The 20,720-nt window shown below is 41.0% G+C and overlaps 4 protein-coding genes across 4 annotated transcripts; 2 read left to right on the top strand and 2 right to left on the bottom strand.

Annotated features, from left to right (window-relative positions):
- Positions 1 to 6,426: 6,426 nt before the first annotated feature.
- LOC108602125 (acetylcholine receptor subunit beta-like 2) lies at positions 6,427 to 12,164 on the bottom strand. Its single transcript, XM_017990153.2, has 11 exons — positions 12,006 to 12,164; positions 11,595 to 11,788; positions 11,409 to 11,537; positions 11,159 to 11,344; positions 10,856 to 10,988; positions 10,646 to 10,773; positions 8,779 to 8,954; positions 8,544 to 8,696; positions 8,363 to 8,442; positions 7,225 to 7,331; positions 6,427 to 6,701 (listed from the first exon to the last, which is right to left on the bottom strand). Exons 1-11 carry the CDS (start codon positions 12,061 to 12,063, stop codon positions 6,486 to 6,488), a joined length of 1,560 nt encoding a protein of 519 aa, XP_017845642.2. The 5' UTR covers positions 12,064 to 12,164; the 3' UTR covers positions 6,427 to 6,485.
- Positions 12,165 to 12,681: 517 nt separating this feature from the next.
- LOC108601530 (zinc finger protein DZIP1L) lies at positions 12,682 to 15,124 on the top strand. The gene is made up of 4 exons (XM_017989430.2): positions 12,682 to 12,775; positions 12,826 to 14,428; positions 14,492 to 14,657; positions 14,711 to 15,124. The coding sequence occupies exons 1-4, from the start codon at positions 12,682 to 12,684 to the stop codon at positions 15,122 to 15,124; spliced, it is 2,277 nt and encodes a 758-aa protein (XP_017844919.2).
- Positions 15,125 to 15,294: 170 nt separating this feature from the next.
- On the top strand, positions 15,295 to 18,403 carry LOC108602127 (serine/threonine-protein phosphatase alpha-1 isoform). The gene is made up of 5 exons (XM_017990154.2): positions 15,295 to 15,853; positions 15,915 to 16,263; positions 16,323 to 16,608; positions 16,672 to 16,819; positions 17,094 to 18,403. Exons 1-5 carry the CDS (start codon positions 15,814 to 15,816, stop codon positions 17,243 to 17,245), a joined length of 975 nt encoding a protein of 324 aa, XP_017845643.1. The 5' UTR covers positions 15,295 to 15,813; the 3' UTR covers positions 17,246 to 18,403.
- An 844-nt stretch (positions 18,404 to 19,247) lies between these two features.
- LOC108601531 lies at positions 19,248 to 20,069 on the bottom strand. Its single transcript, XM_017989431.1, has one exon. The coding sequence runs from the start codon at positions 20,067 to 20,069 to the stop codon at positions 19,248 to 19,250; it is 822 nt and encodes a 273-aa protein (XP_017844920.1).
- Positions 20,070 to 20,720: the final 651 nt, after the last annotated feature.

Genomic DNA, 20,720 nt, shown 5'->3' with positions numbered 1-20,720 from the left:
GGCAGGCGAACTGAGAAGGAGGCAAGCGAGAAAAAATGGTAAGTGGCAAGTTGCTGGGGCAAGCGGCATGATGACAAAGGTAAAAAGCGAGACGACGCCACTTGAGTTGCATTTGTATGCCAGGAAAATGCAATTAAAAGGCGCATCAAGTGCGCTATGGGCGTGGCAGCAGCGGCAGCAACAAAAGCAGCCTTGAGGCAGCAGTGCAAGTAATTTAATAAGCAACGCCCAAGACAAGGATTACACAATCAACAATAAGGCAAAAGGCAAAAGCAGATTGAAATTAAGTGCCAAAAATGTAATAAAATATGCGAAAGTGCATAAGAAAGTAGAGCAAAAAAGAAAATTTGCCGCCGTCTTATGACATTTTAAACAAGTTGAGACTTCAGTGGAAAACAAATTTATAATGCTGACAACTCTTTGATTTTAATTTCCTAGGCCTTTGCCAAAAAGAAAACTTTAAGCTATTGTAATAAATAATAATTGTTATATATGCTGGTAATAAATTTCATTGATTGGATTTGAAGCAACGCGCTCTATGCTAATCAACATAAACACGTAAGAAGGCTTGATGGAAAAAAAGGATTTTAAAGGCACTGACGCTGGCACTGGCACTGGCTCTGGTGCTGATTAATTGCCCAAACGCAAGACACGCAAATTAAATTAGCCAATAAACGGCGGGCGGTCGGTCCCCGAAGCAGCCCGTGAAAGTGCCAACTTGGAAAATTTGGTTACGCCCGCCCCAAAAAGGTTGCAACATTAAAAACAAATGAAGCCCTAATGGACTACGAATGAAGAGAGCGCGCTCTAGCGCTTGCTCGCTCGCACTTTGGCGCAGCGCACAAATAATTGGCTTAATTTTTAATTGACGCGAAATTAATAGCCGCTGCCAAGAGTTGAGTACAAGCAAACTTGATAGGCAACCCAAATGATAAATGAAAGGAGCCAAAAGCAAGAAGTTCTCAGTTCGAAGGAAAGGTGAAGCCTGCGCCTGCAATTAGTTCAATTGAATTCTATATATATTTTATGCGCACTAATTGATTATGAAATTGCAAGCCAACTTATAGTTATACATGCCACACATAAAGCAGAAATTGAAAAAGTTGCAAGTGCAGCCAAAAGTTGTTGCGCCGACTCTCACGCAAAGTTGTAGTCAAAGTTCAGTGGAGTTTTTCTTGCTTTTCTTGGCTCGCTCATTAGCGTGCGCTGGTCAAAATTATTAATAGCAGGCGGCATAAACGTTTTTATGCAGCCACGCCCACAGGCGTGCACGTTTGGTGGGCGGCAATTAAGCAGCTGTTAAATTTAATTAAGCTGCTGCTGCTGCTGCTGCTGCGTCTAAGCCTTTTGCCACGTGGCTTAATCACAGCCACTGTCTAATCAGCGCCACACTATACACACATAAACAGGTGTGTATACGTGTGTGTACATGTGTGTTGTGCTGCGCTAAACTTTTCAACTTGACGCAGCGCAAATGTTAAGCGTGAAACTTTCGCTTCAGTCATCTTTTCTGCTTTTTTTTTGGATTGGGGCAACAACTTGCAAGTTGGTCCCAAGGCTTAGCAAACTTTTCGCATAACGGAAACGGAAATACACGTCAAGTGTGTGTGTGTGTGTGTCTTAACTGCGCTTACTGTCTATTCACAACAAGTCGCAACAACTATTTATTTAACTGCCAACATTTTTGGCTTACCTGCCGCATAACGCGCGTAGCACGCGCAACATTTCGGGGGCAAACGTAACTTTAATTAGTGCCAGCTGCCGAATTCGTTGCAGCTCAAGGCTGTAATAATTTCAATTGAAACTTGATCCGCAGCGCTTTAATAAAGACTTAGGAGAGGGGCGTGGCTCATTAGCAAGCCTCAATATATTGCAGCTTATTATCTGCGCTATTTGTATGCTTATTTACAGTTAGTTGTGGCACGTAGCCTGCGGCGTGCTTAGCGCATAAAACGTAAATGTTGAACAACAAGCGCCAAAGCGAGGAGCTGCCACTGATTAGATTACACTCCAAGCGAACTGTGCTGAGTTTGCTTTACCTTTGCCCCAATTGCTGCCGCTACCACGCCCACAGCAGCAGCACGCCCTAATGGCAAAAGACATTTATACGCTGACAAGCGACGACAGCAGCAGCAGCGACTGCTCGCTCGGCAGCAAAATCACAACAACCACTTAAATATATAGTTGATATATTTTACATACACGAAATTGGTTTTTAACTGCAATATACCAAGGACAGTGTGGCGTAAGCCGCGTTTACATTTTAAAAGTCGCAGCAACCCCCCCCCACTCTTCTCACTTCCTTTCTCTCGCACTTTCTCTGGAGAGCTGTGCAATTTCGTTTTACAACTGTCGTTGCGTTTGTTGTTTCTTTTGCGCCATTTAATGTAAATCGTAAATTTAAAATGTCATGTAAAGCGCGCTGTGGGCTGTGTACGCAAACGTTTTGTGGGCGTGGCAGTTGACAGCGCACAACACTTAAGCGCAAACAGTGCGGCAGCAGCAAAAGCAAACTACGAAAAATAGTTAAATCCATTGAAAAATGTTATTAAAAGCAAACTGATTGAATGCAGTACCAAGTGCAAAGGATAAATAGAGCGACAATAATGAGTAACTTGTCATGACGTAGAAATCTTGATATTGCTTTTGATTTAAGCTCAGTTCGCATTTCATATGAAAAAATCAGACCTAAGCTTCGATTCCTAGAAGCAGCATTTGTTGAGTGTGGTCATGTGCTTTGCTTATTTGAGCCATTTGTCAACAAGCTACCAAAAAAAAAAAATGTAGTCGGCTACTTAATAATTTGACTCTCAGTTGCATGCAAAGTGTCTTTCTAGTTTAGGCTCTAAGCTAATGCTTTTAATAGCATTTTATGAACTTAAGTAAAGTCGTGTCCACTCACACACACGCACACACACATGCTGAGTAAGACAAAGTCTCGTTCTTTTGACTTACGCAACAGCAAAAAGCTTTCAAAACGGGCTAAGGCAGCGTCGAGTAGTGCGAGTGCGTAAAATGGCAGTTAATCGTGACCACGTAGCAGGACTATTAATAAAAGCGTCTTTAGCCCTACATTTTGTGGACAACTCGGGCTCTATGTAGAGCTAGAGCCAAAGCTGCTGCTGCTGCTGCTGCTGCTGCAACTGCCAGAGCCACAAAAAAAAATGCCAAGCACACAAAAACAAACAGCAAAGCAAGAAAAGCAGCGCATCATTAATTTCACGCAGTACAACTGTCGTGCCTTTAACACACACACACAATCACACACACACACACATGTGTGTGCAAAAAAAATGGCAAAAGGCAAACTTAATAACAACAAAATGGCTTTTGTGGCCGCCTGGGCCGCACTCACATTGCCAAAGGCAGCAATTTTGTAATTTATCATTGCACAAATACAAACACACACACAGAACGAGCCTAGACAAACACAAATACACACACATAGTTACACACACACAGCTACAGCTTAAGTATATGTATATGCATTTATTGTCGATTTGTTTATGCTGGCAAAATGAACTTTTGCAAGCCTCAGAGCAAAACTCAAAACTAGCTACACAACTATACAAGCTTACAGGGGAGTGGGGTGGTGGGTTGACTTTATAATTTATGACTTGTCAGTGTAAATGAAGTAACTCAATCAAATGATTAACTAACGCGGCTCAGCAACAAAGCAAAGCAAAGATTTTAAAATGTATCTCTAATGAAGTTGAAGCGCCCCACAGCCTCAACATATGGCTTAAACAAAAACAGCCTAAACACACACACACACACACACACACACACACGCATACGCACACGCGTTTTTTATACAAATAGCCTACAGCGGTGTAAAAACAGTTACATGCTAACCAAATGCAAACAAGGCTTGGCTTTCAAATTAAATAAATAGCTCACATTGCTGCGTGGGCGGGGCGTGGCGCGGCGTCTGTTCAAAGTCAAAGTCAACTCAGCTGCAGGCGTGCGTGCCACGCCCACAATTAAAGTCAGTTAAAAGCAAAAACCCAACAATTGACGTGTCTGTGGTCAAATAGTATATTTTTTTATATATGGCAGGACAACAGCAGGACAAGCAGCAGCGCACGAGTGCAGCTCAAGTTGGAATGTGTGAACAAAGTTTCCCAACTGCACGTGCAATGTGTGCACACAATTCTTTGCTTAAATCCTTGTGAGCACAACTGTTGTCTTGCTTTTTTGTATATAATATACACAATATATATTATTTAATGTCTTATGTAAGCTGCCAAAGCAAAAGTGGTAAGCAGCTCACTAAGCTTTGCATACTTTTTGCTAGATTCGATATAAATTTAAAATATCTATGGGCAATATTTGTTTAAAAATAGTGTAGGAAGGGAATATACGATACTGAGCTTACTGTAGGCTATAGATTGCTGTTTAATAAAGGGAAAGAAAGAGATAAGGGAAGTGGAGAGTGGCAGAAGCGAGGCAGTTGAGAAGAGAAGAAAAAGAGTTTTAAGTTAAGTTACATTCATAAGTGACTTAATAATAAAAGAACACCACAAAAGTTAATATAATTGCATATGCATTAAATAATAAATACAATAGCATAACTAGTTCTATTGTATAATATGTTGCCTATATTTAGTTAATTTACTTTTACTTAATTGAATTTGAGCTCATTGTACATTTTTTGTAGCCAAACTTTTCGCTGTTTGTTTTTGGCATGCATTATTTTTTTAATAATTCTGCTACGCTTTGATTTAGCTGCGCTTGGCAATTAGCTGGCTTGTTAGCTGTAATTGGCCTTGTTGAGCTGACTCCATTAACAGCTGCTTAACACGCTGCGGCGTATTGTCCAGTGACTTATGAAAAAACGCTTAGCCCCAGCAGCAGCAAAAGCTTAAACTAAACTCAAAGCTGCCAGCGAGTGTCATTAACATATTGTTTGTTTGTATGTATGTGTGTGTGCGCTGAACTTTGACTGCTGCCCCAAAAAATAGACGAAGTAGAAGCAACAGCAGAGAACACAAAATGTGTTGCATACTTTGCAGGCTTTATGCAAATGCCATTAACGGCAAGCCCAAGCGAACTGAGCCACGCGCAACACGCAACAGCCAAGCCAAGGACCCAGCATCAGGACCAAAGACACAAGTTTAACGCTGTGCATGGCAAACAAATAGAAATTAACTTGACATTCCGCTTACTCGCTCATCTTGGCTCAGCTGCTGCTGTTGCTGCTGCAGATGTTGATGGATGTAGCTCTGAGAAGTTGTATAGGGCGCAACTTATATATTTTGGGGGCGCACGCATATGACGCACACTCACACACACACACAGCCAAGCGCAAGGACAACAAACATGCAGAGCGCCATGTCCCGTTGAAAATATGAAAAATGTAAAACAAAAATCTGGCAAAAACTTTTCTAATTTAAAACTGCCAACACAAAAAACAAAAAAAAGAAAACAATATAAAAACGAGTAAGCAGCAGCAGTGGCGTATAAAATAAAACAAAGACAGGCAAAAGCACTCCTCACAGTCTGCAAGGCTGTAAGCAAATCTTTATACAAGGGGTAGCGCTGAGTTTTAACTGATCTATAAAAAATATAGTTGAAAAATAAACTAAAACTAATGCAAACACACAAAGATTTCTGAGGTACAAGTCAAACAGCGAACCCATGAGTGACGAAGCTAGATTGATAAAGAGTTAGAGTATTTTATGAACAGTTGCTGAACTCGGCTAGAAGAAATTATGTCTGTTGACAGTGAAAGTCTTTTGTTTGTGCTCGGTAGATTTACTGCACATGTTGATGAATGCGAGGGCAAAGAGATTTCAACTTTCTAATTTAATGCGACTGCCAACGCGAGACAGAGAGACAGACGAACTGCCAGGCAGTCAGGCAAAACTTCAATGACAGAGACAAAGGCGTGCATGCCAAACAGAGCGCAAGTTGATCCAAATAAATGTGATGCGCGCCTTGTAAATATTATTTAGGCAGTCAACGTGGCGTATGCGCAATTTATATATGCACGCCCTTTAAGACACAGAACACATATCTTAATTAAAAATTCAAGCAAACTAAAAGCAGCTGCTTAGTTGAGCGCAATGTTGCATATGCGTAATATAGCAAAACGCATTTTTTTAGAATAAATTTATGATTTATTAAATTTAGTGTGTGTTTGCTAAATGTTTATCACGCATACACAATGGTGCGTATGCGTAATACAGCTGCCTTCAATATGAATTGAAAAACACGTTTAATTTTTAATTGATTTATGCATTTTATTGAGTGTGTAAATTGTATTAAGCTGTTTGCTAAATTGTTAACTTGTTTATCAGTTGCCTGTTACTGCAATGGGGCGTATGCGTGATATGGCGTCTAAAGAGCCATAGAACGCGCCTTAATATGCAAATAAAAACACATTTATTTTTTAATTAATTTATGAATTTTATTAAGTGTGAGTTTAAAGTGTATTGAGCTGTTTGCTAAATTGTTAACTTGTTTTGGCTTCTTGCTGGGGCTTAGGTTACCACCTGCCTGATAATATCAGGTGGGAGCATGAAATTGTTTTTGCGCAACGGAATCTCGCTCAGCTCCCGGTCGATGGGCGCGCGTGTATCGTAAAGCGAGGGCGACTGGCAGATAATGGCGCAAGTGCCGAACACACAGGAGAGCGTGAAGAGCCAAAGGAAGAAGCGATCCAGCACCATGGACACGAATTTCCAATCCTCCACAATCTGCAAAAGCGTTAGAGAGATGTATTGCTTAAAATAGATTTGAGCGAACGCAAGTGCGCGCGCTTTTTGATTAATAATAAATTTATATTTTTTATTGTGCGCTTGGGGCTCGTAAAAAATTCGTAGGCTAAACTGTCGTGCAATGCGGTTTCGAAAATAAATTGGTTACAATTGTGCCCATAAAAAATTCGTTACACTTTGTGTCTGTCTTTCAATAAACTTGAAATGCAATAAAAATATAAATAAAAATATATAAAGTTATGATTTAATATTTTACAATTCGCTGTTGCACATTTGGGACAGCCTCAAGCCAAAGTTTTCGTGGCAATAAACAATAATAAAAAAGCGAGCAGCCAGAGCAGCCAGCGAGTCCAGGCTTGAGATATAAAGATGCCTGCATAAGCAATAACAACAATAATAAGAAGAAGTGGAACAGCAGCTGAAATATAACTGTATACGAATTTAACACTCGGCAGCAATAAAAATTGGTGCTCATAGCTCTAGTGTGTGTGTGTGTACCCACCTCGTTATCCTTGTCGGCATCCTTGATATGCTGTGCAATAAATCTGACCGCACGCAATGCCTGCAGCACTTCGGGTGTTAAGTTGCGCGGTATCACATTGTCGGAATCTGTCGAAGAGTTTCCAGCAGCATATGAAAATTGCAAAGAAATTGAAATAAAATATTGGCATAATAAATAAATGCAGACGAAACAATTGCGCGAAAGAGACGGCAAGCGAGCCAAAGGCGCAGTGCTCTAGCTCTAAATCTAACTTGATATGCATATATGCTAAATGCGTGTGCATGTGTGTGTATTTGTGCGTGTATTATAGTAAGTAGCTAGAGGCGTTTGCCTGACTTGAGCATTACAAGCACGACCTAACAACAACAACAACGTTGTGGGCACTGAATTATATCTGTCAGTTTATTATTTATGTGGCAAGCTTTTGCCAAAATGCTGAGCATTGATGCGTTCAAATGAACGCCTGGTAACAGTTTATTGGGCAAAGGCAATCAATTGATCAATTCGTTATATAGTATATATATACGCCAACATTTGCATAGCCATCGAAGCAAGCTAATGTGACATAAAACGCCTCAAACTTTGCCACACACACACACAGAGAAATGTGCGCACTTATGTTTATATATATAGAAAATATATATAACATAAGTAGTTTATATTTATGAGCCTAAAGATTGCATAAATTTTATAGAACAGTTATATGTTGTATGACTGGCAGTTATTAAGATAAATTTATATTAGTTAAATGAGCACAAGTTTGACAAGCACTGTAGCTTTAAAACTAACTATTATTATATTATAGCTTATACCTCAAGCTACACACTTTTGTTATTTTTTGTTACTTTACACACACACACATGCATTTATTAAGACTGTCATCAAATGGCAACACATCATCGCCAGCGCCATCAACAAAGCGTCCAGCTGGCAAATCCGTAGCCATCATACTTGAGTATGCCTAAGAGCGCCATTTTGTTCAGCATTTTATTGCATTATATTCGCTTTTTATATTATTTGATTTCAATTTCGGCTTTTGAAGGCCACGCGCGCGCGCTTGTGTGTTGCAAAATATTTGTATAGACGCTTCTCACTCATTCCCATTCTCTTAGGCAATCAGTTATGTATGCAAACTCACCCACAGAAGGCTGCATGCCATTATCATATGTGCCATCTTGGCTGTCCTTAAACTCGCTGGGAAAGTCGCTGATGCTGTCGCTATAATAAAGAAAACACAGCCAGAGCAGAGCGACGTTCAAGCCCATTGGGTGTGTGGGTGAGTTAAGCGTTTGGCTTGGGAGGTAAGCGCTACTACTTACCGCACATCGATTTCGTTGGTGTAGCCATTGCTGGGCGTGGAGTCATCATAATCGGGCAGCGTGTACTGTGTGCGTCGCATCATCATCAGCTTGGGCATAAAATGTAAAAACAATTTACGCACCAGCGGCGACATATTGTGCGTTGATGGAGATCTAGGCATATTGATTGATTGATTGCAGTACAGTGAGTGAGTGAACTCCCGGTCGACGACCGAGTAGTAGTTGGGCCACTTACCTAAAGTGTATGTTGAGCACACAGACCGTTGTCCAAACGGACAGCGATACGAGTATCATGGTAAAGAGCAGATATTTGCCCAGCAGGGGCACCGCCAACGATGTCGGCGGTATAATTTCGGCCAACAGCAAGAAGAACACGGTCAGAGACACGAGTATTGAAATACATAACGTAACCTGTCAACGAAATGTTTACACAACAAAATTTCTCTCGCTCTTGCTCTCGCTCTCGCTTCCTGCCTAAATCTCTTACACTGCCTTCGAAACAAACAAAACGACAACAACAACCAGAACATACGAACAAAACGTAGTAACAAATGAAACGTGTACAAAACTATGCAGTTATGCCATCAATTAATAACAATTAGAGCCAATTACATTACAATTACGTATACGCCAAGTAACACAACAGACAAACATAAAAGCCATTTCTCGTATATTTCTTTTTTTTGAATTGGGCCATTTTTCAACAACACAAACTATAAACGCAAACATTTAAAATGCACATTAAATGTGGCTTAAATTAAAACACGTCGTTCACAGCGCTGCGCCTAGACTCATAATTGAGTGCGGTTAATGGCAAACGGTTAACAACAAAAGCAAACTACTATGTCGATATGCCTGAATGTTCAATGTGAAAAATACATGTTAATGTTTTTAACAATTATAGCAAACGCTTGCAAATTATAAGCAATACATATATTGGCAAAAAATGGGAACTAGTTATAACAAATGCTGTCAAATTTACATAAACACATTTACATAAATTCTAACAGCTGACATTTAAAAAACATAAAACAATTAAATACGCATAATTTTTGCTAAGCTGCTTACCAGCTCAACTGTTTGTTAGCAAAAGAATTAATTAATCTTTAGCTGTTTGCAATAAATAATCAATGATGTAAGCGGATTTAAATTGTATATAAATGCATGAAACATAAACTTGCAAATGCCTGACGACTTGCTTGCCTGCTTAATGTTTATATGACATGAATCTTCACACAAAAACTTAAGCCATGTATGCGGTTTTTTTTTATGCAGCAACCAACGACAATTACAATAAGAACAACAACAAACTGCATGTATTGGTGTGAGTGTGTATCTAGTTATGTGTGTATTAGTGTGCTTAGTGTGCTTGCCTAAAGGAGTGTATAATGCTTAGGCCAATTCAGTTGATGGCTTTGGCTATGCGCACACAGTTGGAAGCTCTTCCATTTTTTTTTTTTTGTGTATGCATTCGATGAAATTTACGTTATGAGATTTCGCTACTCAGAGCACAGCACAAATGATATTCAACGCTTTAATGAATTTGAATATATATGCGGCGTTTGCATATGGTTTGAATAATGTGTGCTGCTGCTTTTCATTTGCTTTTCATTTTGGCGAGCGGGAGTAGAATACTTAAAGTACTTAGGTAAAATGTAGATTATGCAAATTAGTTGTTAATAAAATTAGTTTGAAGAGGAGATAGCAGAGATATCAGACAGAGTTTGAAGTGTGTGTGCAAGTTGAGCTCTCTTTACAGCGAAAATTTTGTGTGTGTTTTTTTTTTTTTGCTTTAAAAGCTTATACTGAGCCAATATATTACAATTGCTGTGGCAGCTAGCAGAGCTCAGCTTTGCGTTGCGAGAAAGTTGAAAGTTGAGTATATAGAGTAGCTGAAGTAATAGGTCGAGTAGCTTTATAGTAGTGCATTAAAGATATTCTTTTTATGTTTTGTAGTGTTTACAGTTTGTTTTTAGCATGAAATAACTACGAGCTACACATGAAACGGAAACAGAAACTGAAATTTGAAAGCAAAAGATAAACTTTAGACTAAGTAATTACCAAATGGCATGCCACATGCAACAAGATAATTCATTGCTTACCTTTTCGCCCGAATCGCTGGGCAAATAAAAGACCAGCACAGTGAGAAATGTTAATGCCACACAGGGCACTATCAAATTCACCGTATAGAACAAGGTCTTGCGACGCATGGTCAGCTTGAAGGTTATATCTGTACACAAAAAATTTGCATATTAAAACGTAGCCAAAGTGAAATCAGTTTACTGCTCTTTTTTGGGCTTTATGCAGCTTACCGGAAAATGGTTCCAGTGTGTCCGGATAGTATTCCTCGTTCTTGGTTGCCGGCACCTCAAGTATATCCCACTCGACAGACAAATAGAATTCGCTTAAATCGATGCCCACCTGCACCAGATTGCTGCCAGGCACCTGAGCACACACAAACAAAGCCAATTTTAGCATAGCACCCCCAATGCGCCACCCCCAATGACTGCCCCAATGGCTTGGGCTTGCCTGTGTGTCAGCATAAATTGCATTTTGTGCAATGTTGCATGCAAAGCAGACAAGCAGGATACAAATTTTCTGGCATGCTGACTAACCTGATCCAAGTGCTTGAGATCCACTTGGGCACCATTGTAGGTCCAGGAGCCGAATTTCATGAAACAAATTTGCTCATCGTATGGAAAATATTCGACATTCATTTCACACGATGACTTGTAAATCGCCGGTGGCTCCCAGAACACCTCCCCCGTAAACTTCAGTGTCGCCTTGGTCATAAGCGTAACCTGCCAAAGCAAAAAGCCAGTCAAGTGAATTGCAAATTCAGTTGCTTTATGGGCGTTTTTATACCTCATAGTTGCCATCCCAATTATTGTACAGCACAATATCCGGCACCCAAATATGCTCAGAGGGCACATATAGCTGCTCTACGCCGCCATACTCCTCCGGCTCCCAACGCAGTTTATAGTCGAACCAGCGCTGGTAAGAAAAGAAAATAACTTAAGTTTAAACTTATTAAGTTACTTAATAACTTACCTGTTTCACCCACAGATTTGTAGTCATCACCTGATTCTTCAGATTCACCTCTATAAGCTGCGATAGCTTCAGACCCAGCCAAACGGTCAGCGTTTCCGTATTATTCACCACGGGTCGTATCAAGCGATTATAATTGCTTAGCAAGTCATCGTAGAGACGTTTAGTATCCGGATTTGCCTCAAAGCTTACAGGCGCTGCAAAAACAAAAAATATCCCTTCTTGTAAATATCCCAAAACAAAGCTAAAGGCGCCGCCACAAATTTCCCAAAACAAAATACTGCGCAAGCGTTGCGCTCTCATGCTTACGCTCTCTCGCTCTCATTTTTTCACGGGCCTGCCGTATACAGCTTCACAGTATTGGAATTTTCACAGATTTTTCTTTTGCCAAATTAAGACTTTTACGTTACTTACGTGTTGTTTGTGCCAGTGGCAGCAGCAAGAATAAAGCTAGGAAACACCAACGCAACATTTTCCTAACGATTTCTCTTACGTTTTTTGCACTAAAATATATTTGTTTTAAGCAAATTTATGCATTTTGCTTGCCGTTTAGTTGTCCGTATTGACCTCTCCCAAGCGTGGTCCAGATGTAACTGAGCAAATGAGCCTGGCGCATGCTGCATGCCACAAGAGGCAGCTGTCAAGTGTTACAGAGCGCCAATAAACCAACAAATTGTCACATTTGAATTTCAAAAATCCTTAAAAATTTGATAGTTTGTTAATGATTGCTAAAAAGTTATAATAACTATGATAAATAACAATTTTTAATGTTATGCTGTAATTAATTTTATTTGTTTACGGAAATAGAATTATTTATATTAATTTTTAAATTAAACTGTTCGAGTTCCAATCAGATCAAAGTCTTTGCTTAGCATTGACACGCACCAAGCAAAAAGAAAGCGGCGTTAGCCAAGATCACAACCACCGAGCAGCTGTCAAGTAAACGTCGCTTAGCAACTGCAAAGGCAAAACGAAAAACAGAAACAAAAAAATAATTGGAACAAACAATTGCAGTCGATTTCAAGTTGATAGCTTCGTAAAATCAAAACAACTTTCGCTTTCTTCGAATTTATGAGTCACTTCACTTCAAATGGGCTACAAGGGCAACTTTCCGCAACTAATGCGCGCGGCGGGCTTCAAGCTGCGCCAATATCGCGATGGGCCGCTGGATTGGCGTCAAATGGGTAAGTTGCAATTAAAATAACTATTAAAATATTGTTAATAACTTTAACAGGCTCCTATGAGGTGGATCGCATACTGCGCGAGCAAAACTTTGAGCTGGTTGATGAGGCACTGCAGCATTTATCGGAGGCGCCGCTGGGCACAGTGCTGGAGGCGCACATATTGGACAGCGGCATTGCCAAATACTTTATAATGTCGCAGTATGCCATACAGTACTTGCTTTGCTGTCGCACTTACCTGGACGAAAGCGTTGGAGAGCTGAGTGAGGCACATGCCACAGCACAGCAGGAGATAGCAAATCTACGTCATTCGCTGAGCGAGTCCAACAATGAAGTAGTGCAGCTGCATAAGAGAATCACACAGATCGAGGCTATACGAGAAGTAGTCTATCCTTGCCATTTGTGCACCAAGAACTTCATTAGCAACGAGGCCTTGAATATTCACATAACTCGCAAGCATCATGTGGGTGCGCCCACGGGCGTGGCAACCGTAGTGGCCAGGGACAAGGACAACGACGTGCAGCTAATCAACACCATTAAAATGGAGCTGGAAATTAAGCAGCTTAAGGAACGTCTCAATGCCGCTGAGCGTAATATCAAGGAGCGCAGCAGCGGCTCCAAACAGCAATCAGTATCGCAATCGCAGTCACGACAGGATCAGGCTACTGCTACCATTAGCATGCGTAATGTTGCTATACAAAGTAATCTGGCCGAGTACAAGGAGAAGGATGAGTTGAACATTGGGCAAGACAGCGACGCTAGTGAACGCAAAGAGGTGCTCAACGGGCTAGTGGAACGTCTTAGCAGCTTTGAAGCCTGGCAGGCACAGCTCAAAGCGAGCAATGACCAGTTCATTGAGGACATCAATGAAAGACTTGAAGGCCTGACACATGCGCTGGAGTTAACCAAGCGTCATGCGGAAAAAAAGGAAACAGCAATAACACATGTTGATCCGCAGGAGCGCGTGAGCACGCCTTGCCTGGAAGATCTAGAGCGCATACTTAGCGAAAAGGTGGCAGAGATTGGCAAAGTGAGCGCCGACAAGTTGGAAGAGGTGGTTAACCATCTGGAGTTGGACTACAAAGAGAAACTTGAAGCTCTCGAGCGTGAGTTGAGACGTCTTAACATGCCCAAGGAGCAAGCCACCAGTTCTAGCGCATCAAAAATACCCAAGCCTTTGCCAAAGAAGTCGGAAACAAGCATGGAACGCATCAAGCGGCAGGTGGAGAATGAGTTTCTGCAGTCTACACGCGATGATGATACCTATTCCATTGAGCTGCCACAGCAGGAGCAGTCAACACCCATGCAATCCACTTCCAAGCCGTCGACATCCAAGCAGTCAACCCCCATGCAGTCCACATCCAAGCCATCACTTATACAAGTGCAAGAGCTAACCAATGGCAGTAGTAGCTCCAATAGTCATCCAACTTTCACCAAGCCCGCTGCAGAGCCCAAGCCCAAAGCCAAGCCCAGTGTTAGCCAAATAGATACTCAGGAAACGACCGACATTAGTCAGAGCCTCAGCGAAGAAGAGGAGGAGGAGGAGGTGGCTGAAGAGGAGGACGCCGAGGAGCAGGGTAGCGAGCCGCTGACCTCTGAGCCTGAGCGCGAAGTTTTTAGGCTGCCAAAAATTAAACCGACCAGCAGCAGCAGCAAGTAAGTAGCAATCCCTTTACAAATATCTTTAGTCAGTTGGTAAAGCATCTTAATCTCTTACAGAAGCTCACCGAAATCGCTACCTCCGTTGACACGCAAGGATGCACGCAAAATGGTCAACTCCAAGTTGAATCCACATGGCTTCAACATCAAAACCAAGCACATAACCAATGCCTCACTCAAGCGCATAAATGTGGATTTAATGCAGCATCGCAACAAAATGAAGCTGGTAAGCTTTGTAATAGCAACCAATACCCATACCTTACCTATAAACAATTGCAGCAATATCCAAATTTCTATGCCACACGCAATCGCATACGCAAATTTGTAGAGAAACTATGCACCACCAAGCCAACACGCGCTCAGGAGCTATTGAAGCATAAGGAGCCGCTGCAACCCATGGAAGTTCCTAAAAATGAAGCCAACTTGCTGGCCACTACCGAAGATGATGGTATCACATCAGAAGATGACCAACTTAGTGCCACTAGTGAGCAGTCGCACAGCTCAAGTCCGCTGCCACAAGCTGACTTCAAGGCGCATTTGGAGCAGATGTTGGCCAAGCCAGTGGCGCGTCTGCCAGTCAGGCCAAGCACTTCACGATTGCAGTCGCAACAAGCAAAGCCAGTACCGCAGCCACGCAAGCGGGTTATGTTCAGTGGCAAGAGTTTTGAAGACGATGAATTAGAAATCAAATAAATAAAATATATCACTTTTCATATGATTTGAAAATAGCGCCTGTTGCATTAAGTGTTGCCACCTGCTCAAATGTCTGCGTGCGATAGCTCGATAAGTCGCGACAAGTGGCTCGCTGCGCTAGGCTTATCGGTCTTGTATCGCACTTTGCGCAACCAATCGAAAATAGAAAAAAATCGTAATGTATTTGTATAAAAACGAATAAGAAAAAGTCGTATAATTTGCAATAAATGCTTTAAAACGCAGTTTAACCGCACGCAAAGCAGTGACAAACGCTTAACGTACATGGCGCAACAATTACGGTATTGAACTTTGGTTAGCAGCAGCTCAAGCAGCGCTGTAAAGTATTTTACCTCGCGACAACGATACACATACACACACTCCTACACAAGATACCTAACGCCCGCTGGCCTCCCCACTCTCATCGATGAAATAACATACATAACGTATACCGAAAATACATAAGCTTGCGCTAAAATAACGGAGCCAAAGACAGTGGCAACAGCAACAGTAGTAAACAGTGCGAACGCTGGTAAGGCAAACAGATAAGAAAACAGACGACGACAGAGCCACGGCCAACGGAGCCCCCAGACACAGGTATCAATATCAGCGCAAATAGCAGCAGCAGCAGCAGCAGCAACAACAACCACGTTAGCAGCAGCCGCAGCAGCAGTTGAGAGCCTCTGCGCAATATGTCCGACATTGACAGCATAATCTCGCGCCTGCTGGAAGGTAAATTCCATTGGTTTATTAACTTAAATTAGCAACTAACTGTTATTTTCAACTATTTTAGTGCGCGGCGCACGTCCAGGCAAAAATGTGCAACTGTCAGAGAGTGAAATACGCAGTTTATGTTTGAAATCGCGTGAAATATTCCTATCACAGCCTATACTGCTGGAGCTGGAGGCGCCACTAAAGATCTGCGGTGATATACATGGACAATACTACGACTTATTGCGTCTATTCGAATACGGTGGCTTTCCGCCAGAATCGAACTATCTATTCCTGGGCGACTATGTGGATCGCGGCAAGCAGTCGCTGGAGACGATATGTCTGCTCTTGGCATACAAAATCAAATATTCAGAGAATTTCTTTTTGCTGCGCGGCAATCACGAATGTGCCAGCATCAATCGCATCTATGGGTAAGTGTGTAATAATTTACTAAAATATGTAAACTAATTTGCATTTGTTTGGCAAACAGTTTTTATGATGAGTGCAAACGTCGTTATACCATCAAGCTGTGGAAAACATTTACGGATTGCTTCAACTGCCTGCCCGTGGCTGCCATTGTGGATGAGAAAATCTTTTGCTGTCACGGCGGTCTGAGTCCCGATTTATCATCCATGGAGCAAATACGACGCATTATGCGGCCCACAGATGTGCCCGATCAGGGTCTGTTATGCGATCTGTTGTGGTCCGATCCAGACAAGGATACCATGGGCTGGGGTGAGAACGATCGTGGCGTTAGCTTCACATTTGGCGCAGAGGTAACATGAAATAAGCAAACGGAACGCAAGCTTTTTTTTACTAATAAATCCATTTGTGTTCAGGTTGTGGGTAAATTTCTACAGAAGCACGAATTCGACCTCATATGTCGTGCTCATCAGGTTGTGGAAGATGGTTACGAGTTCTTTGCCAAACGTCAGCTAGTTACGCTATTCTCAGCACCCAACTATTGCGGTGAATTCGACAATGCGGGTAAGTGTGCAGTGATCAGCAATCTATAAGCCATATAGTCATGCGAATGAGAGTGCGCCGCTTTGTTGTGGGTGTTATCTCTTTGTGAAGAGACTTGTTTATTTAAATGTAAGTGATAACGCTAAGATTAGCGCTGATTTTGGAGATAACCTTGTCGAGTAAAGTTCCGTTATGGCTCACAGACTTAAATATTGCGGTTGCTATTTATAAAGAACACATTTGATCAGTGCTATAGTCCAATTTGTGACGTCAATGAATCATTTTTTCATTCTAGGTGCCATGATGTCTGTGGATGATACATTAATGTGCTCCTTCCAGATATTAAAGCCCGCAGATAAGCGACGATTTGTTTATCCCAACTTTGGCAGCTCAGGGCGTCCCTTAACACCCCCACGCGGCGCCAACAATAAGAATAAGAAGAAATAAGCAATGAATTAATGCAGCAACAAATAAAGGCCACACACAGCAACAAAAACAACAACAGCAGCAACAACAACAAGAAAAGAAATGAGGAAACCAATTTAAGCGCAAAGATGTTTGTTTATTTTTTTTTATTATTAAATCGAATATGTGTAATCGAATCGTGAGCAACGTTATAAGGGTATAAAATCTAAAAAAAGGAAACACAACACACAAATTGAGACACTTTAGTTCAAACTAATTGTAGTGTTAAACACTACAGAAGTAAGAATATCTTTTAATGTATTAGTTTTATTTTGTTATAGTTTCTCCTTTCCTAAACACACACACACACACATGCAAGCTAAAGCGTACAGTATGTACGAAAAGTGCACGCACCAGTTGTATTTATTGCATTTTATCAAGCACAGCATTTTTCGGTTCTTTGCATAGCACAACAACCAGGCAGAGAGGTTACGTTAGTTTTTATATAACGATATTTTTTTTAATATATCCACAGCTATATAACTGTATATAGCGAATGGTAAAATGTTATTATTTGTTTATAACAATAATTTTTGAGCTTAACTAAACGCTTTGGAAACGTGTGTGAGTTATCTACAGACATGCATATATAACATACTATATATTGTGTATGTACGTTTGGATTTTTAAGCACTGTATGCATAAACAAACAAACAAATTATTTGATGCACATCATAAAAATTCTACTAAATGTTTACTTAGTTTTTAAAGCAAAGCAATTTTTAGCAGCATGATGATATAAGTTTGAATTGTTTACACCAAAAATATTAAAATAAACAACAAATTGTGTATATTTTTAAAAAACTGTATGCGTTGACAACTAAAAATACACACAAGGCGAACAAAACTCATAAATCATGCAAAGGCAACAACAACAACAACAAATTACAATAATTAAATTTACATAAAAACAAACTTGTTAAGCATACAACAAATTTAAAAACAAAATACAATGAAATGCTTGTTAAAGCAATAATTATTTGAGCAAATGTTAAAACAAAACGACGCATACTTTTGAGTGGCACTGTGTGCCCCACTGCTGACGTCAGCGACGCGGCAGCTAAAGTTACAAGACGGCAACATAAGATACAAAAAACAAAAAAAAAAGAAAACATAATAAATAAATAACACACACACAAACACATGCATATATATTATGTATATTTAATATAAATTGTAAACACAGTGAGCAACAAATGCATACAAACAAACAAAAATATGTATGTAGCTTGTTTGTATTGTGCTAAGCAGCAGTTAAGTCGGTACATTCTAGTGCTAAAGGCCGTCACATTCAAGTATTAAAAACTTATGCAAAAGATTCAAAAAACCACAAAAAAAAACAAAACACTAACTACTTGTATAACTGTAACTGTCAGCAGTAAATTTCAAAAAACGTTTAAAGATGGTTTCGTTTCGTATAATCCCAAAAACCAAACCCCGCTCGTAACAATCGTGTTAACCAAACCGAGTTTTTTCAACTTGAATGTCCAGCTACAAAGAAGAGAGCCCTTATCCCTATTCATGCTAGTACTCTGTTTAATGTTGTAATAAATTCTACCTAAGTACTATATGCAAACAAATCAACAAATTATTTAATATGTATTAAAGCTGAACACAAGCAACACACACACAAACACACACACATACATATATATTAAACTTGATATCAAATATTGTGTAAAATCGGCTATAAAACATATATATATTAAAACAAAAAACAAGGCAACACTTGTAATTAATTTTTGAACAATTCGAAAAGACACAAAAAAAATTTAGTAAAAATATAAAATGCATTCAAAGCTTAGAAGAGCAATAAATAAAAAATCAACAAAAAAAAATTAAATAAATGAAATGGAAAAGTACATGAAGGCACTTGTAACAAAATAGCACTGTTTTATTAAAATGAAAAATGAAATACATACTAGCAATAAAATTTAAATGAAACGCAGTCGTTTTTACTAAAAATATAGTAAACATTTATTAGTTAATTAAATCTAAGCGCGCAGCTGCGTTCCAAGGGCGCAATCAGAGGTACAAAGTCCTTGCCGCTTGCCTGCTCCTCCTGCAGGCGCAACTGCAGCAGCTTTTGGCGCAGCGCATAGGGCATGGTGCCCTTTGTATGTTGCTGCAGCTCATTTGCCTGCTGCTTCTGCCACTTGAGCTGTGTTGCGCTGGAGCTGAGCTTATCATAGGCGCGCTGCAGACGCAGCTCATCCTGATGCTGCTTGCTGAAGCAGTCGCTGCTGTTGCTCAAACGGAATTGCTGCAGTCCAAGCAGACGCTGCAGCTCAGTTTTATTGCCTGTGCTGGGCGTGGCTGTGTGGCTGCTGTTACTGCTGCTGCTGCCTTGAACCTGAACCTGACCTTGAGCTGCTGCGCAGGCGCGTTGCTCATAGAGACGCCGATTGTCTGTGTGGTCGCAATGGCTGTTATTGTTGCTCGCGTGACTGCCAACACCTACGCCGCCCCAGCTTAGCACCTTGACACGACTTTCGCGTCGCTGCTGTGGCGCACAGGAGCTGCAGCAGCTGGAGCAATGACTTACAGTGGTGGCCACAGAGCTGCGACGACTGAAATTGCGATTTAGTGCGCTGCTGGAGTGACCCAGACCCATGCCCAAGCCCAGTTCCTTGTTGCTCTTCAGATGCGGCCGCTTGACAAACTGCGTAGGCTGCATGCTTAGCCTGGACGATGATGTCACTGATTGAAGTTCACTACGTGGCCGTGACGTCGCCTCCATGGGTCTGCTTGATTTCAAGATGCCAGCGCCAGCGCCAGCGCTGTGGCCGCAATAGCAACGCTGCATTCTCCTTACTTAGGCAACTGATTGTGTGGAAATGATTTGGTTTCGCTTAAAGACCACCAAAAAAACCAAAAAAAAGAAACAAAAAGCGTTTGCGTGCTCGTAGAATGTTAAGCGACGACTGTCGAGCGGCGGCGGTGCCAACCGGTTTCGACTCACACCTAAACACATCATAGGCGTTTGCAGCGGACAGTGTTCCCATGCTCGTCGTATACCGTTACCTGGTCTAGCCGGCGTGCACGCTTTATTTGTTTATATTTGAAAAACAATTGCAACAGTTACCATAGACACACGCCGAGGTCCTCCAGCTTAGCTGCTGCTGCTGCGACGGTCGCTGCTGCTTTTGGCAGCGAGAATTTGTTGCCCAAACGAATGACTTAGGCAACAAACATGAATTTAAAACTTTTAACTGCCAATTGCATTGCGTTAGCGCTTAGAACTAATTGGTATGTGTGTTTACTCACTGCTGGCTGCCATTTGAGAAGGTGTGTGGCAATTCATGACGGGATTCTGTTGTGGTGCATAATAATTTATGTTTTTACGATATGCAATCGCTTGATTAAGAAATTAGTATGTAGCGGCGTAGTTAATGCTGTTGAAATCGTTATAATTGCTGAGAAATAAATGTAGATAATAAAAAATGAATGTAAATTG

Source organism: Drosophila busckii, chromosome 3R (genome assembly GCF_011750605.1).
Source record: "Drosophila busckii strain San Diego stock center, stock number 13000-0081.31 chromosome 3R, ASM1175060v1, whole genome shotgun sequence".
In the NCBI taxonomy this organism is placed as follows: Eukaryota; Metazoa; Arthropoda; class Insecta; order Diptera; family Drosophilidae; genus Drosophila; species Drosophila busckii.
Note: the sequence above shows the minus strand (reverse complement) of the source record. Positions and strands in the feature narration are given on the sequence as shown.

Excerpts from the sequence above, each read along its gene's own strand:
- LOC108601530 (XM_017989430.2), top strand. The coding sequence starts at position 12,682 with ATGGGCTACAAGGGCAACTTTCCGCAACTAATGCGCGCGGCGGGCTTC. Across the intron at positions 14,429-14,491 it reads CCGACCAGCAGCAGCAGCAA|AAGCTCACCGAAATCGCTAC; the intron begins GTAAGTAGCAAT and ends AATCTCTTACAG. Across the intron at positions 14,658-14,710 it reads ATCGCAACAAAATGAAGCTG|CAATATCCAAATTTCTATGC; the intron begins GTAAGCTTTGTA and ends AAACAATTGCAG.
- LOC108602125 (XM_017990153.2), bottom strand. The coding sequence starts at position 12,063 with ATGTTGCGTTGGTGTTTCCTAGCTTTATTCTTGCTGCTGCCACTGGCA. Across the intron at positions 11,789-12,005 it reads GCCACTGGCACAAACAACAC|CGCCTGTAAGCTTTGAGGCA; the intron begins GTAAGTAACGTA and ends TTGTTTTTGCAG. Across the intron at positions 11,345-11,408 it reads ATTGGGATGGCAACTATGAG|GTTACGCTTATGACCAAGGC; the intron begins GTATAAAAACGC and ends TTGCTTTGGCAG.
- LOC108602127 (XM_017990154.2), top strand. The coding sequence starts at position 15,814 with ATGTCCGACATTGACAGCATAATCTCGCGCCTGCTGGAAG. Across the intron at positions 16,264-16,322 it reads AGCATCAATCGCATCTATGG|TTTTTATGATGAGTGCAAAC; the intron begins GTAAGTGTGTAA and ends TTTGGCAAACAG. Across the intron at positions 16,820-17,093 it reads CGGTGAATTCGACAATGCGG|GTGCCATGATGTCTGTGGAT; the intron begins GTAAGTGTGCAG and ends TTTTCATTCTAG.
- LOC108601531 (XM_017989431.1), bottom strand. The coding sequence starts at position 20,069 with ATGCAGCGTTGCTATTGCGGCCACAGCGCTGGCGCTGGCGCTGGCATC.